The sequence below is a fragment of the Sebastes umbrosus genome, chromosome 19 (genome assembly GCF_015220745.1).
Source record: "Sebastes umbrosus isolate fSebUmb1 chromosome 19, fSebUmb1.pri, whole genome shotgun sequence".
NCBI classification, from domain to species: domain Eukaryota; kingdom Metazoa; phylum Chordata; class Actinopteri; order Perciformes; family Sebastidae; genus Sebastes; species Sebastes umbrosus.
In genome coordinates this window covers 1,425,379-1,440,533 of record NC_051287.1, presented here as the reverse complement: position 1 = coordinate 1,440,533, position 15,155 = coordinate 1,425,379, and the positions used below count along the sequence as shown (strand labels likewise).

General features: G+C 39.1%; 2 protein-coding genes across 2 annotated transcripts; one reads left to right on the top strand and one right to left on the bottom strand.

Moving 5' to 3' along the window:
• Positions 1 to 693: 693 nt before the first annotated feature.
• cryba4 (crystallin, beta A4) lies at positions 694 to 3,673 on the bottom strand. The gene is made up of 6 exons (XM_037753056.1): positions 3,562 to 3,673; positions 3,034 to 3,077; positions 1,942 to 2,060; positions 1,274 to 1,415; positions 1,036 to 1,178; positions 694 to 937 (listed from the first exon to the last, which is right to left on the bottom strand). Exons 1-6 carry the CDS (start codon positions 3,668 to 3,670, stop codon positions 790 to 792), a joined length of 705 nt encoding a protein of 234 aa, XP_037608984.1. The 5' UTR covers positions 3,671 to 3,673; the 3' UTR covers positions 694 to 789.
• Positions 3,674 to 9,652: 5,979 nt separating this feature from the next.
• crybb1 (crystallin, beta B1) lies at positions 9,653 to 13,570 on the top strand. Its single transcript, XM_037752824.1, has 6 exons — positions 9,653 to 9,802; positions 10,016 to 10,159; positions 11,249 to 11,367; positions 11,511 to 11,643; positions 12,215 to 12,357; positions 13,180 to 13,570. The coding sequence occupies exons 2-6, from the start codon at positions 10,037 to 10,039 to the stop codon at positions 13,355 to 13,357; spliced, it is 696 nt and encodes a 231-aa protein (XP_037608752.1). The 5' UTR covers positions 9,653 to 9,802; positions 10,016 to 10,036; the 3' UTR covers positions 13,358 to 13,570.
• The last annotated feature ends 1,585 nt before the right edge of the window (positions 13,571 to 15,155 follow it).

Below are 15,155 nucleotides of genomic sequence, written 5' to 3'. Positions count from 1 at the left end.
ATAAATAAATACATTTCAAATAATAATAAATAAATATTCAAATGTCTTGTTTTGTTTGACCAACTGTCCTGAACCCAAAAATGATTAAATTTACAAAAATATAAATAAGAGAAATAAGTCAGATCTTCACATTTAAGTAGCTGGAACCAGATCATGTTTGCCATTAAAATTATTTTAAAATTGTTTAATTTTCAGTCAGTCGACTCTTCGTTTCAGCTCTTAAAGTTTACAAAATGTGTTAAAACTTTATTTGTTAGTTTATTTTATTGTTTTTATTCTGTTTGCTTTTATTTATTTATTTTCTAATCATTTGTTTCTTGTGTTTTGACCTGTGTAATGTGTTCTTTGGGGATGAAATATGCTATATAAATACATTTAAAATAATAATAAATAAATATTCAAACAGTCCTGAACCCAAAAATGATTAAATTTACAAAAATATAAATAAGAGAAATAAGGCAGATCTTCACATTTAAGAAGCTGGAACCAGATCATGTTTTCAATTAAAATTATTTTATTTGACTTATTTTGTTACTTGCAAATGTATAATTATAGTATATTAGTCATATTGACAATAAACTGTTTTCAACTCAACCTTTATTGACACCAGGTCACTTCTAAACACCGTCATGTGTCCCTCTATCTACCCGTCCGTCTGTCTGTGAGAGAAGCAGATACACCGGAGGAGGTTGGTAAGGTTTAAGAAAGACATTTTATTCAGCACTGGGATGCGGCAGGGGTCAAAGGTGAAGGGTCACAGGTTAGAGAGGGCTGGGGAGTGGTGTGTTGTTACTGCTGAATACGGCGGATGGACTGGATCTGAGGGGTCTGGCAGTGGGAGCCAAACTCCCTGAAGTGTTTGAACTCCCCACAGTGACGATCACACTCCATGATATACTGGTATCCACGATAACCAGGGTACTGGTAGCACACGAATCTGAATCAAAGAGAGAAGGAAGGAGGAAGCACACGTGAGATCGTTGTTGTGAAACCAGGATTATTTTTGAGAAATAAAAAGATAGGAAAAGAACTCACGCTCCAGACTGGATCCTGAGAGAGCCAACTTCATTGTTGCACCAGCCCATGGCCTGGAGGGAGGGATAATCGTCGCTCAGCTCACCCTTACGGCCCAGGAAGTTCTCACGCTCATAGATGGTCATACGACACTCTCTGTGGTTCTGGAGACAAAAGGAACGAACAATGAACGTCAGCTGGTTTCTTTTTTTTCCCGGTTCAATCTACGAACTGAGAGCTGAGATGTGTTTAAACTCACAGCACAGGCGATAGGTCTGAAGGAGGTCATCCTCTCAATGTGGTAGGCATTGCTGCCGCCGAAGGCATCACACTGGGGGTACTCTCCTCTCTCCAGGACAAACTGCTGCCCCTGGTAGGAGGCGTGCTCGTAACCCACCCAGCTGTGGACACAAAAACAATCTGTCATTTACTCTCAGACAGACACTTTATCTGCTTTATTTCTGCAGGACATTCAAAAACACAGACAAATGTTGCAGAAATCTCCAAATGTTTTTGATCCCAAATCCTAGCATGGCTTTTTCTATGGTGTTCCTCGAGGTCTTGGTGTCTTAATGTGATATTTTGGAGGGATTATTGATCATTTTTATCAATTCTCTAGCGGTAAAAAATTGTTAAATTTAGCATCAAATCTGTGTAACAAATGATATCAACCCAAAAATTACTGCAACTTAACATAATAGAGCATGAGGATGACCATCATCTACTTCTATCATCATGTCCTAAACCCTTATACACTAGAACAACTTGCATCTCATATTAATCTTCAGGTTCCCAGCTTTCAGATGATGTACACCACTTCTATGTGACCTCTACTGTTGACCTGCTATCTCCCCCTAAAGACCCCCTGGACCCTAAAGTAACATTCTCCTCCTGTTAAAGCTCTTCTGTATCTCTCTGTGTACTCACGCTCCACTCTCCACCCTCAGGGAGCGCACGGTCTCGAAGCCGAACTCCATCACGTTGCAGCACTCGGAGGTGAACTCATGGCGACGGCCCTGGAAGCACTCCTCGTCGAAGACAATGATCTGATGTGGGGAGATGCAGACGGGTTAGAGAGCAGCTGATGAACACACATACAAATCATATCTGATGTAAAGAAATCATTCGTTTAAAGAGGCTGGAAGCAAGCACATCTGGCTGCAGATGTTTTGAATGCTGATGAATGTTTCTTGATACCTTATGATTCTGTAATTTGTTCTTTTGTCTATGTTTTAAATTGTTTGTTTTATGTCTGCAGCCGTGTAACTGTGCTGCTGCCTATCTTGAAATAGAGATTTTTAAACTAAATAAAATAATAATAATAAATAAACAAATGAATAAATAAATGTAATACATGAGTGCAACTATGATTTGATCTATTTTAGAAGTGTGAAGAAGTATACTGTTTATATTTATTGTATCATGTGATGACTGAATAAAATACTATTACTACTACATAAAATTGGGAGAACAGGTTATTTTTCACATTTCTCTCTCTTCTCTGTGTCAGTATTAAATACGTTCTTTTTTTGCATTTAATCTCAATGTTCACAAGGCCTCTAATAATTAATATTACAGGCCTGCAGGCTGCAGCACTGTGAGACACCATATATTATATATATATATATTATATTTATCAAAAAATAGGGTTGTTTTATACCTTTACCCTGCAGAAAAAGCACAAGTGCATGAAGAAGTATTCAGATCCTTCGCTTAAATTAATTAATCTGCAACCTTTTTGATAATTGATTGATAATTGTAGTCCTTTTTTAAGCACAAAATATGCTTAAATATTGTTAAATGTGAGGATTTGCTGCAAAGAAATTCATCCTGACTAACTATTTTTATAGTTAAAGTTATGATAAAGACTAAATGCATAATCATATGATGTAAAATAGAGTTTTTATGGTGTCGACATTCATTCTGAAATGACAGCCGGTTGCATCTGAGGGGGAAACTAATGAGAAAGTCCCTCCGGAGAGGTGACGTATGAATCCGTGTTTCCATCTGCAGACTCACCTTCCAGTGGCCAGAGAACTTGGTGCAATGGTGAGTCATCTTGTCTGAGGGGAAAGGAAATAAACACACAAAAAAGCATCAGTACAGAGACTTTGTGCACATTTAGTCTGAGAGGTTAAACATGCAGAGGGAGGAAAAGTTCAGTTAAAACATGCAGAAAAGTGACATCAAAATCCAGAAACAGAGCCGCTGGTGTTCAACTTTAGTGTTGTTCTATGCAAATAACAAGCTGCTTGTTAAATGGTCTGAGCAGCAACAGCAGCAGCAGCAGCTGGATAATCAGCCTGGATCGTAGTTCCAACACAAAAATGAAGATCTACTCTTCTTCTTCTTCTCTTTATCTTATTTTCAGCCCATTTCCTCCCAGCTGCTGCTGCTGCTGCTGAGACTTCCCACCATCCTCTCTGTTTATCACTGTGTTTGGGGGATTTGTGTGTGTGGATGTTGGGGGGTCTTCTGCACCACCGCCGTGCCGAGCCGTGCCATGCTGTGCCGTGCCGTGCTGGGTGAGGGACATGGGACGCTCACCTTGCTTTGATGGTTGTCCTGCCGTGAGAGTGAGAGGAGCCACGGGCCCCCTCCCTTTTAAAGCCTCCCCTGGCAGGGGGCCATGCTGAAAGCCCCGGCTCAGCATCATGGGAGGGGCTTTCTCTCTTTGTGCCCCCCCCCCTCGACAAAAGGCTGGCTAATCTGTGGACGGGGCAGAAGTGCAGACACCACATTATCACACTGTGGTGGTGGAGACACATGGAGACGTATAAGAGACGTATAAGAGACGTATAAGAGACGTATAAGAGACACAAGAGACACAAGAGGAGAAAACACTGAGGGCCAAGGACACCGAGGGGGTGGGAGATGGAGATGGAGATGGAGCTGCTTATGTTTGTCAATGCAATAAAAAGATTATTTTATAGATGAAATCTGACGATCAAGCTCTTGATTAAAAGACCCACAATAGAGCGGTTTTAGGGGATTCCAGGGGGGTGTTTAGGGGGAGACAGCAGGTCAACAGTAGATGTCATAAATCAGAAATAAGCATGAAGGCTCTAGCAGCTTCAGGTTCAGTTTTACAGCTAGAGTGAAGATACTGGTATCATAGTGAACTAGAAAACCTGATGAATCCATCGGTAACAACCATGTCCATGCTCCAAACTTATGCTAAATTTTGTTGAGGAAAAACTGACAGGGCCGAAGAAATGCGTAAGAAAAGCAGAAGAGAAAAATCAGAAAAATGACCAAAACAATTTCCCAAAAATGTCCCAAAAAAAATCCAAAAAAGGAGGAAGAAAGGCAGAAGAAAAGTCTGAAAACGGTCTGAAAACAGTCTGATTAATATCCGAATAATTACAGAAAAATGTCTTAAAAAAAGGTGGAAGAATGGCAGAAGAAATGTCCGAAAAATGTCTGAAATATGTATTAGCTTGTTGGGTAGGAGGTTAAATAACACTCCAAAGCTGGGCTGAATTTTGGCGAGGAAAAACTGTCACTAACCCATTTTCAAAAGGGTCCCATGACCTCTGACCTCCAGATATGTGAATGAACATGGGTTCTATGAGTACCCACGAGTCTGATTTATGACTAGAACAACTTGACACAGTGCTGAGCAGCATTAATCTTCAGGTTCCCAGCTTTCAGATGATGTACACCACGTCTATGTGACATCTACTGTTGACCTGCTATCACCCCTAAAGACCTCCGTACCCCCCTAAAGAAAGACTAAAACAGGTCTATTGTGGGTCTCAGAGGGTTAAAATAAATAGTGAGGGCTCTTTGGATCCACAAGAGTCTCAGTGTTTCAACATCAGAAGTTTTTTTGTGATCTAATTTGTTTGATTTTTAAGACATGCATTGGGAATTATCAAAAAAAATTACATGATTTAAAACAACAGCTTCATTGAAAATAATAATAATAATAATTATAATTATAATAACAATACAGTAGTATAATTTTTAAATAATAATATAAACATCAAATAAAGTATAAATAATAATATAATAAAAATAATAATAATATAAACAAAACACCAAGAGTTTTTTGTGTTAACATTTTATTGATTTTAAAGACATGCATTGGAAATTATCAACAAAAAAATTACATAATTTAAAACAAAGCATTCATTGAAAATAATAATAATAATAATATTTAATAATAATTTTATAATACTAATATTATAAAAATCTAATAAAAAATAATAATAATATAATTAAAAACAATAAGAGAGAGAGAGAGCAGCACGACTCTCTAAACAACAGCTATAAATGTATTACTTATAATAATATACAATAACAGACTCATTTCACCTGAGCTGTGGTGGAGAGTAACTAAGTATATTTACTCAACTACTGTAGTAAAGTACACTGTGGCATTACTACTTTTACTGAAGTAAATGTACGTCTCCAACCACTGCACCGGAGTGAATTACCTCATAAAGGGGGTTTTTCCCTTTAAAATAAAAATAAATAAATAAATAAATAAAATCTGCTTTCATGACACCAAAACAATCTCCTTCCTGAAAAAGAAAAATTGATTATTTTTATGTATTTATTGTGATTCTGTGTCGCATCAGAAAGCAACCAAAAGAGAGTAATGATCAATACCAAGATGTAATAAGTCAGCCTCTTTAGCCAACAGGCATCTTCGTCTCACCTGAGTTCTGTTATTATACCAAAATAATACTTTAATTGAACTTCCAGCAAAAACTGTCACACATAATTTTTCTTATCACACGATATAAAAAACCTTTTTTCATTTTTAAGATAAAAGTCCTCAATGTTTCAACACCAAGAGGTTTTTTTGTGATCAAATTTGATTGATTTTATAGATACACATTGGAAATTATTTACAAAAAATTACATGATTTAAAACAAAACATTAATTGAAAAATATAATATAAGAAATAATAATAAAAAAGAATTAAAAAAGAATGATATAAAAACATAAAAACATATTAATAATAATAATAATTATAGTTATAATAATAATATAATTTAAAATAATTAATAATATAAAAAACATTGAATATATCCTGATATGTCTTCTTCCATTAAAACACATCAGTGAGCCTCACTGTTGTTCCTTCATCACCATGAACACACATGGTAGTTTATTCTGACTCAATCCCACTAACACACCGTCCTGCTGACACTAATACTCACTAGAGCCCCACATGTGGATTCATCCGCCGCTGAAAATAGTCCCCAGCAAACACTCTAATTTCTGCTGTTTGTTTGATTAAAACTAGTGAGCAGCTGTTTTATACTACGACGTGTTAGGACCATTACAGGTAAAAAAAAAAATGAATTACAGAGTCAGGAGAGGGGGGTAATATTCCAAGAAAAAAACTCTTAATTTCCAAAATTAAAGTCGTAAATTTACGAGAAAAAAAATCACAAATTTACAAGAAAAAAAACATGAATATTTTTGGAATCTCTAAAGTCATACATTTCTTAGAAAAACATTCTTTGAGATTAAAGTCACAAATTTACAATCGCGATCAATTAAAAAGAAAAATACCACTAAATTGTGAGGGAAATGTCTTTATTCTTTAATGTTTGGGTTGCTGGGAAATAAATAAATAAATGAATGGATAAATGAATAAATAAATAAATAAATAAATAAATATATAAATGAATAAATAAATAAAGAAATAAAGAAATAAAGAAATAAAGAAATAAAGAAATAAATCCTGACAATGACGGATACATTTGAGTGGAGGACATCTGTGACTACATACAGACACAAAATAAAGGATTTTTACTGCATCTATATATATGATATAGCACCTCAAGTTTTCAGAGTCACAGAGAATTTCTCACAAATGTATGACTTTATAATATCAGACAATATTCAGCTTCTTTTCTTGTAAATTTGTGAGTTTACTTTCTTACATTTACCATTTTAATCTCAGAGAATATTCAAGTGTTTATCTCCTAAATCTACAACTTTAATCTCAGAGAGTTTCTGAGTTTTTTTCTCACAAATGTATGACTTTAATCTCTGTGAATTTCTGAGGACATTAAAGGATTTTTTCCTCGCAAATATCTGACTTTATAAGCTCAGAGAATATTCAAATTCTTTTCTTGTAATTTTTAGTTTTTTTTCTAGTAAATGATCGGCTTTAATCTCTGCGAATTTCTGAGGATATTAAAGTTTTTTTTCCTGCACATTTCTGACTTTATAATCTCAAAGAATATTCAAGTTTTTTTCTCGTAAATGTACAACTTTAATCTCAGGGAATTTCGAAGGATATTAAAGTTTTTTTTCTTGTAAATTTGTGATTTTTTTTCTCATAGATTTACGACTATAAAATCTCAAAGAATATCCAAGTTTTTTCCCTAAAATGTAGGACTTTAATTTCATAAATTCTGAGATTTTTCTCTGGATATTATCCCGCTCCTCCGGCTTTGTAGTTAATTATTTTCCCCCTACAATGGCCCTAATACACCGTCACAGTCTGAGCCTTTAAAAAAATGTAACTATACATTTGTGTTTTTAAAGACCGACGTCTTCAGTAGGAACCAATGGGCTCCGAGCTGAGACACACAGACAGGAAGTCAGACAGTATTGAGAGACGGACCAACACATTTTAAGGCTTTTCATGGGATTTATTCATAATAACAAAAAAGTAATACCACCATCCTTATCCTTTAAGAAAAGAAATGTCTAAAAGTGAATAACGAGATTACGCATCCATCCATCCATCCACTGCAGAATAGTTTCTGATACGCCACCAAAAAAGTATTAAGGTTTGATCTTCAACAGACAGATTACAGATTACACAGCCGGATTAGTTCACACCTAATCTGCACACATATCAAAAACACCATTTAATCCAAACTGCTTCCATAGTGGAGATCATCACAGCCGAGGTGATGTAATCCAGACGTGATCTGGGCTGTAATCCAGGAGTTATCATCAACATCAACAACCTTTATTTCACCTCTGCAGACCGACGAGGACGGATCCTCATCCACACCGCTGCTGCGTTTATGAGAGACTGATGTTTATATTCATTTAAATTCAACATATATTTATGCATGCAGATTTAAAGGGAGACTACGTAACTTCAGAAAGAAAAATAAGTAAATACAGAGAAGATGTGAAGAGGCTATGAGAGCTATTGTATTGGCATTTAGAGGTGTTACTATGTGCGTTTTGCTTTTTTTACCTTTGGAGAGAGCCATGCTAGCTGTTTCCCCCTGCTTCCAGTCTTTATGCTAAGCTACGCTAACCGCCTCCAGACTCCAGCTCTGCAGCTAAAACACACAAAGACATGAGATTGATATCATATCTTCTCCTCTAATCCTCTGAGGGAAAGCAAATAAACATATTTCCCAAAACGTAGCAGCATTTCGTTGTCCGACCGTTTGGGGTTAATCTGAGATTAAGCAGCTAAAACTCTTATAAATAATAAGGCTGTCAAAGTTAACGTGATAATTACGCGTAAACGCAAATTTGTTTTAACGCTGCTAATTTCTTTAATGCATTAGTATTGTAGTGTGCTCAGTTTTAAAGATAGAGTGAAGATACCATAGAAATGGTATCATATGAAACTACAAAGCCTAACAACACTTGTGATTTTTAGGTTGTAGCGGCTCCGTTTTAAAGCTAGAGTGAAGATACTGGTATCATATGAAGATGACAGAAAAATGTCAGAAAAACGAACGAATAAAGGTTGAAGAAAGGCAGAAAAAAAGTCCAAAAAATGTGCTAAAAATTTCTGAAAAAAATGTCTGAAAAATTAACGAAAAATGGCAGAAGAAAAGTCTGAGAGATTTCTGAAAAGATGTCCAAGAAATGTCCAAAAAAGGTGGAAGAAAGGCAGAAGAAAAGTCTGAAAAATGTAAAGAAAAAAGTCTGAAAATCTCCCCTTTACAGACATGCCCACTTTATGATAATCACATGCAGTTTGGGGCAAGTCATAGTCAAGTCAGCACACTGACACACTGACAGCTGTTGTTGCCTGTTGGGCTGCAGTTTGCCATGTTCTGATTGGAGCATATTGTTTTATGCTAAATGCAGTACCTGTGAGGGTTTCTGGATCAATATCTGTCATTGTTTTGTGTTAATTGATCTCCAATAATAAATATATACATACATTTTGCATAAAGCAGCATATTTGTCCACTCCCGTGTTGATAAGAGGATTAAATACTTGACAAATCTCCCTTTAAGGTTCATTTTGAACAGATAAAAAATGTGAGATTAAGTATTTTAATCGATTGACAGCCCTAATGAAAAATATATAAATAATATTAGTGTCGTGTATTCTTTTAAATGTTCCTCATAAACCGTGCCATATAGAGTAAAAACATGATAAACAGGTGCGTTTATTTCCTGTTTTTTGTTTTATTTTCTTGCTCAGAACCAAGAAGAGTTCTGTTTCAGATGGAGGGATGATTTAAAATCTTTGTTTGCGGTGAATCTAGGTGATAGAGAGGAGGGATTACCTCTTTGTGCCCTCTGAACCTTTACATTCCTGCTCTCTACCAGCCTAACACATGGGGAGGGGGGGCAAAACGCCGTGGTCAGGGGTTTCCTTTCAGAGTAAAACGCTTACGGGCAGGCCAGAGGGGCCGGCGGCGGTTCCAGGCTATGCGATGACCCGTTGGGCTTTGGCACGGGCCGACAGTGATGACGAGAGGCTTTCTATTGTGCCGTGAGCCTCTACGTTTGGCCTTTGCCAGAGTATAAAAGCTCGGGTCGAGCGTTGAAGGCACCAGCACGAGCCAGCCTCCCACACACGGCACTGCAAGCTATACTAACGCAGGTAAGGACACACAGACACAGACACACATCAGCACACATCCAGAGCCAGGGCCCACTCCCTGCCCGCCACACCCGGGGGGGAAAGGCCCAAACAGAAGCCCCAATGAGCCTCCCCATAACCCCATAAACACACCTACGTTACCACGTTAACACCGCCACCACTCCTCCTGTCACTTCCTCTACTTCTGTTCACCTCCTCCATCTCTCCCCCCAGACTCTCCTGAAGCCCCTCACCATGTCTCAGACCGCCAAGTCCGCCTCCAGCCAGGGCACCGATGCCAAGGACAAGGGAGCCCCAGCTCCAGCTGCCTCCAGCAAGGCCACCAAGACCGGAGAGCCCGGCATGGGATCCTACAGAGTGAGTCACTGCTGCACACACTGCTTTCTGTTTGATTTACAACAAATTATAAAGACAACAAGTCCTCACATCCAGCCAGGCTGATAGGTTTGGTTTCATTAGTAACGTTTTTGAAGTGGATCTGGTTAAAGTAGTGAAACCTGATGTTTATGTTGAGGATGTTTTGATGCTTTTAGATCCACAAATAATATTCAACCTCCTGGTCTTTGTGATTTGAGTGAGCAGAATCCTTTAAAGGCAACTTTTCATGCAGTTATTACTCTGATTAGTTTCCTTTTATTCAAATTAATGAACAGATAGTGGTGGAAGAAGTATTCATTGCATTTACTTAATAGTAAAAGTACACTAGCAATACCACTCATTTTTAAGTGAAAGTATGCATTGTGCAGTAAAAGTACTTAAAGTAAAAGTATTTACTGTGCAATAAAATGTACTTAAAGTTTTTAAAGTAAAAGTATTTATTGTGTAGTAAAATATAATCAAAGTACTTAAAGTAAAAGTATTTAATGTGCAGATATATGCAGAATTTATGAGTGTTATATTATTGCAATTCTTTATTATTGGTGCATTACTTTATATACTTTACTTACTTACTTATTTAGTACTTTATATACTGTTCAAAATGCAGCTACCTTCTGAACATGGTGGAAGAAATATTCACATCCTTTACTTTGTAGTAGTAGTAAATGTACAATAGTACACCACTTGTGCAAAAAGTAAAAGTATTTGTTATGCAGAAAGGCTCATTTAAGAGTTTTATATTATTGCACTTTTGCTTTCACAAGCACTCAAAGTATTAGTACTCATAGTGCAATCAAATATACTAAGTACTTCAATTAAAAGTATGCATTGTGCAGATATATGCAGAAAGGCTCATTTAAGGGTGTTATATTATTGCATATTTGCTCTCACAAAGTACTTAAAGTAGAAGTATTCATTGCGCAGTAAAATATACTTAAGGACTCTACTGGGACATGATACTGGTGTAACTGGTGATGTTATCATTTAGCTTGTTACTGGGGTGAAGAGGACTTTACTGGGACTTGTCATGATACCTGTGTAACTGGTGGTGTTATCTCCTGTGTGCAGATCATGATGTTCGACCAGGAGAACTTCCAGGGCAGGATGATCGAGGTCCAGAATGAGTGTATGAACGTGTGTGACCGTGGCATGGATAGAGTGCGTAGTATCATTGTGGAGTGCGGCCCGTAAGTGGACACACACACTCCTGTATAAACACATTTCTATGTGCTGTGTATATATATCTCTGTTGTCTTTCCTCTAATCCTCCTCTCCTGTCCTCTCCAACCCCCTTGTGCCCCCCCTGTGCCCGGCGGACCCCCTCCTCCAGCTTTGTTGCCTTTGAGCAGACTAACTTCCGTGGGGAGATGTTCATCCTGGAGAAGGGAGAGTATCCTCGCTGGGATACCTGGAGCAACTCCTACCGCAGCGACTGCCTCATGTCCCTCAGGCCCGTCCGCATGGTACCGTATATATACACTATATATCATCTTATATATGAAGCATAGGCCCGTCCGCATGGTACCATAGAACAACACTGTGTGTACGATGCCTCCTCAATGACCACTATACATCCTTAGTGACCACAAGAACCACTTTACGGACCCCAAGAACCTCCTCAATGACCACTAGACCACCTGGTCTTCTTTAACCTTCTGAAGGACCACTACAACCTCCTCAATGACCACTAGAACCACTTTAGGGACCCCAAGAATCTCCTCAATGAGCACTAGAACCACTTTAGGGACCACTAGAACCTCCTCAATGAGCACTAGAACCACTTTAGGGACCACCAGAACCTCCTCAACTGGAGATATATATCTATAGTATACACTATATTAAGAATATATTAGAATACACTATAAATATACCAGACTACTACACCTAGCTTGGATATATATAATGGGAGTCTTTCATGGTAATTCATCCAGTAGACGCCGACCACAGACCGAGCATCACTGCCACCCTTACAGCCCACAGATATAAAGATAGAACTCACTGTAACATAACCTCTTCTTCCTGTTCTCCCTGCAGGACAGCATGGAGCACAAGATCTGCCTGTATGAGCTCTCCGACTTCAAGGGCAACAAGATGGAGATCCAGGAGGATGATGTGCCCACCCTCTGGGCGCATGGCTTCTGCGACAGAGTGGGCAGCGTGAGGGTCCCCGGAGGAGCGTGAGTAGACACCGGCTTTTTAATGACTTCCTCGCAGTGAAATACACGAGTGTTCCACCACGAACCTCCAGAACAGCTTCATGATCCTCCACATGTGTGGAACAGCATTATTCCAAAAGATGTTCCCTCATTCTGGAAGATGGTGGTGGTATTCATCCCACTAAGACATCCTCAATGACCACTAGAGCCTCTTAAAGTTCTCTAGAACCTCCTCAATGACCACTAGAACCTCTTAAAGTTCTCTAGAACCTCCTCAATGACCACTAGAACCTCTTAAAGTTCTCTAGAACATCCTCAATGACCACTAGAACCTTATTAATTACCACTCCAACCTCTTACAGGACCCCTAGAACCTTCCCAATGACAACAGAAACATCTTAAAGGACTTTAGACTTCAAGATGACCTCTAGAACCTCCTCAGTGACCATTAAACCCCCTGGGCCTCTCAGACCTCTCTAGGACCTCCTCAATGACCACTAGCACCACTTTAAGGACCCCTAGAACCTCCTTAAAGACCACTAGAACCTCCTTAAGGACCCCTAGAACCTCCTTAAAGACCACTAGAACCTCCTTAAGGACCCCTAGAACCTCTTCAATGACCACTAAACCACCTGGACTTCTTTAACCTTGTGAGGGACCTCCTCAATGGCAGATAGAACCTCCTAAAGGACCTCTAGTCTCCAGCCTACTCAGAAATCCAATAGAGTAATCACATGATCATGTTTAAAGGGCTACTGATCCATACCACCACAGCTATGAGAGTGTTATAGATGAAAGTGAGACTCTGGTATTAACCGTCCTCCCTCTCCATGTCTCCTCCAGGTGGGTGGGTTACCAGTACCCTGGATACAGAGGCTACCAGTACCTGTTTGAGTGCGGTGACTACAGACACTACAACGACTTCTGCGCCTTCCAGCCCCAGATCCAGTCCATGCGTCGTATCAGGGACATGCAGTTCCACCAGAGAGGATGCTTCACCTTCACCTCCGCCAGCAAGTGAATGATGCCCGCTGGCCGACTGCTGCTGTCGTAGCCAAGCAGCCCTCTCAGCTTTTTATTTCTCCAAACGGCCCCCCTCTTCTCCAATCCTTTCCTAAATCTCCACCATCAGCGCTCCATCCCAGAGGAAAGACAGAATGAGAGCAAATACACGGGACAACATTCACTGACTTTTTATGGTGCTAAAAAATAAACATGTTGTGAAAAACCTGAACCCTCCCTGGCTGGATTACCTTTGTTCTCTCCACAGTAAAGTCACTCTAGTGTTTGGACAATAGGTAGTAAAGGTCTGTTATAGCTGCTGTTAGTTAAAGTTTGTATTTATTGTCATGTTGCTGCTGCAGCTATTTTTACCTTCTCTTTAGTATAACAAAGTTATTATTGAAGCATATTCTTTATAACCCAAAATAATTACACAGTTACCTCTATTTCTGCTATATTCACTGTATATTAGGGTTTCCAATAACACATGGAAGCATCATGTGATCAATACAGTATTACAGACTCACAATAAGTAAACAACCTGGACCTCCATGACCACTAGAACCACTTTAGGGACCACTAGAACCTCCTTAATGACCACTAGAACCACTTTAGGGACCACTAGAACCTCCTCACTGACCACTAGAACGACTTTAGGGACCACTAGAACCTCCTCACTGACCAGTAGAACCACTTAATGACACCTAGAATCTCATGTCCTCAGTGACCACTAGATCAGAACCTTTTTAAGGACCCCTAGAACCTCCTCAATGACCACCTCCTGGACTTAAAGAACCTTTTAGAAGAAAAAAAAGACTCTTTATGAACAAAACATGAGCAAATGCTCTTTAAACTTGTGTCTAATTTGAATGTTATATAATATTACATATTATAACAACATTATTAACATTGAATATCTGACAGTAAATTAGTAGAACAAACAGTTACTTTGGGAAAATGACAAAACTAAAACATGCAAGTGAAGCACACATTTTACCATCACTGTACTAGCTCCCACCTGCTGACACTCATAGTTCCGACAGCCCGTGAAGGCAGCAGTCTGCTTCATAACAGTCAGTCAGGTTGAACCTCAGAGAGAGAGATCGTTACCTGAACCACTAGAACCCCTTTATGGACCCCTAGAACCTCCTCAATGACCTCTATATGTCCTCTATATGTCCTCAATGACCACTAGAACCTCTTAATGACACCTACAACTTTATGTCCTCGGTGACCACTAGAACAGAACCTTTTTAAGGACCCCTAGAACCTCCTCAATGACCACCAGAACCTCTTTATGGACCCCTAGAACCTCCTCAATGACCACCAGAACCTCTTTATGGACCACACTTTATGGACCCCTAGAACCTCCTCAATGACCACCAGAACCTCTTTATGGACCACACTTTATGGACCCCTAGAACCTCCTCAATGACCACCAGAACCTCTTTATGGACCACACTTTATGGACCCCTAGAACCTCCTCAATGACCACTAGAACCACTTTCGGGACCCCTGGAACGTCCTCAATGACCACCAGAACCTCTTTATGGACCACACTTTATGGACCCCTAGAACCTCCTCAATGACCACCAGAACCTCTTTATGGACCACACTTTATGGACCCCTAGAACCTCCTCAATGACCACTAGAACCACTTTCGGGACCCCTGGAACGTCCTCAATGACAGCTATACATCCTTAGTGACCACTACAACCTCAAAGGACCCCTAGAATCTCTTCAATGACCACTAGAACCACTTTAGGGACCACACTTTATGGACCCCTAGAACCTCCTCAATTACTACTATACGTCCT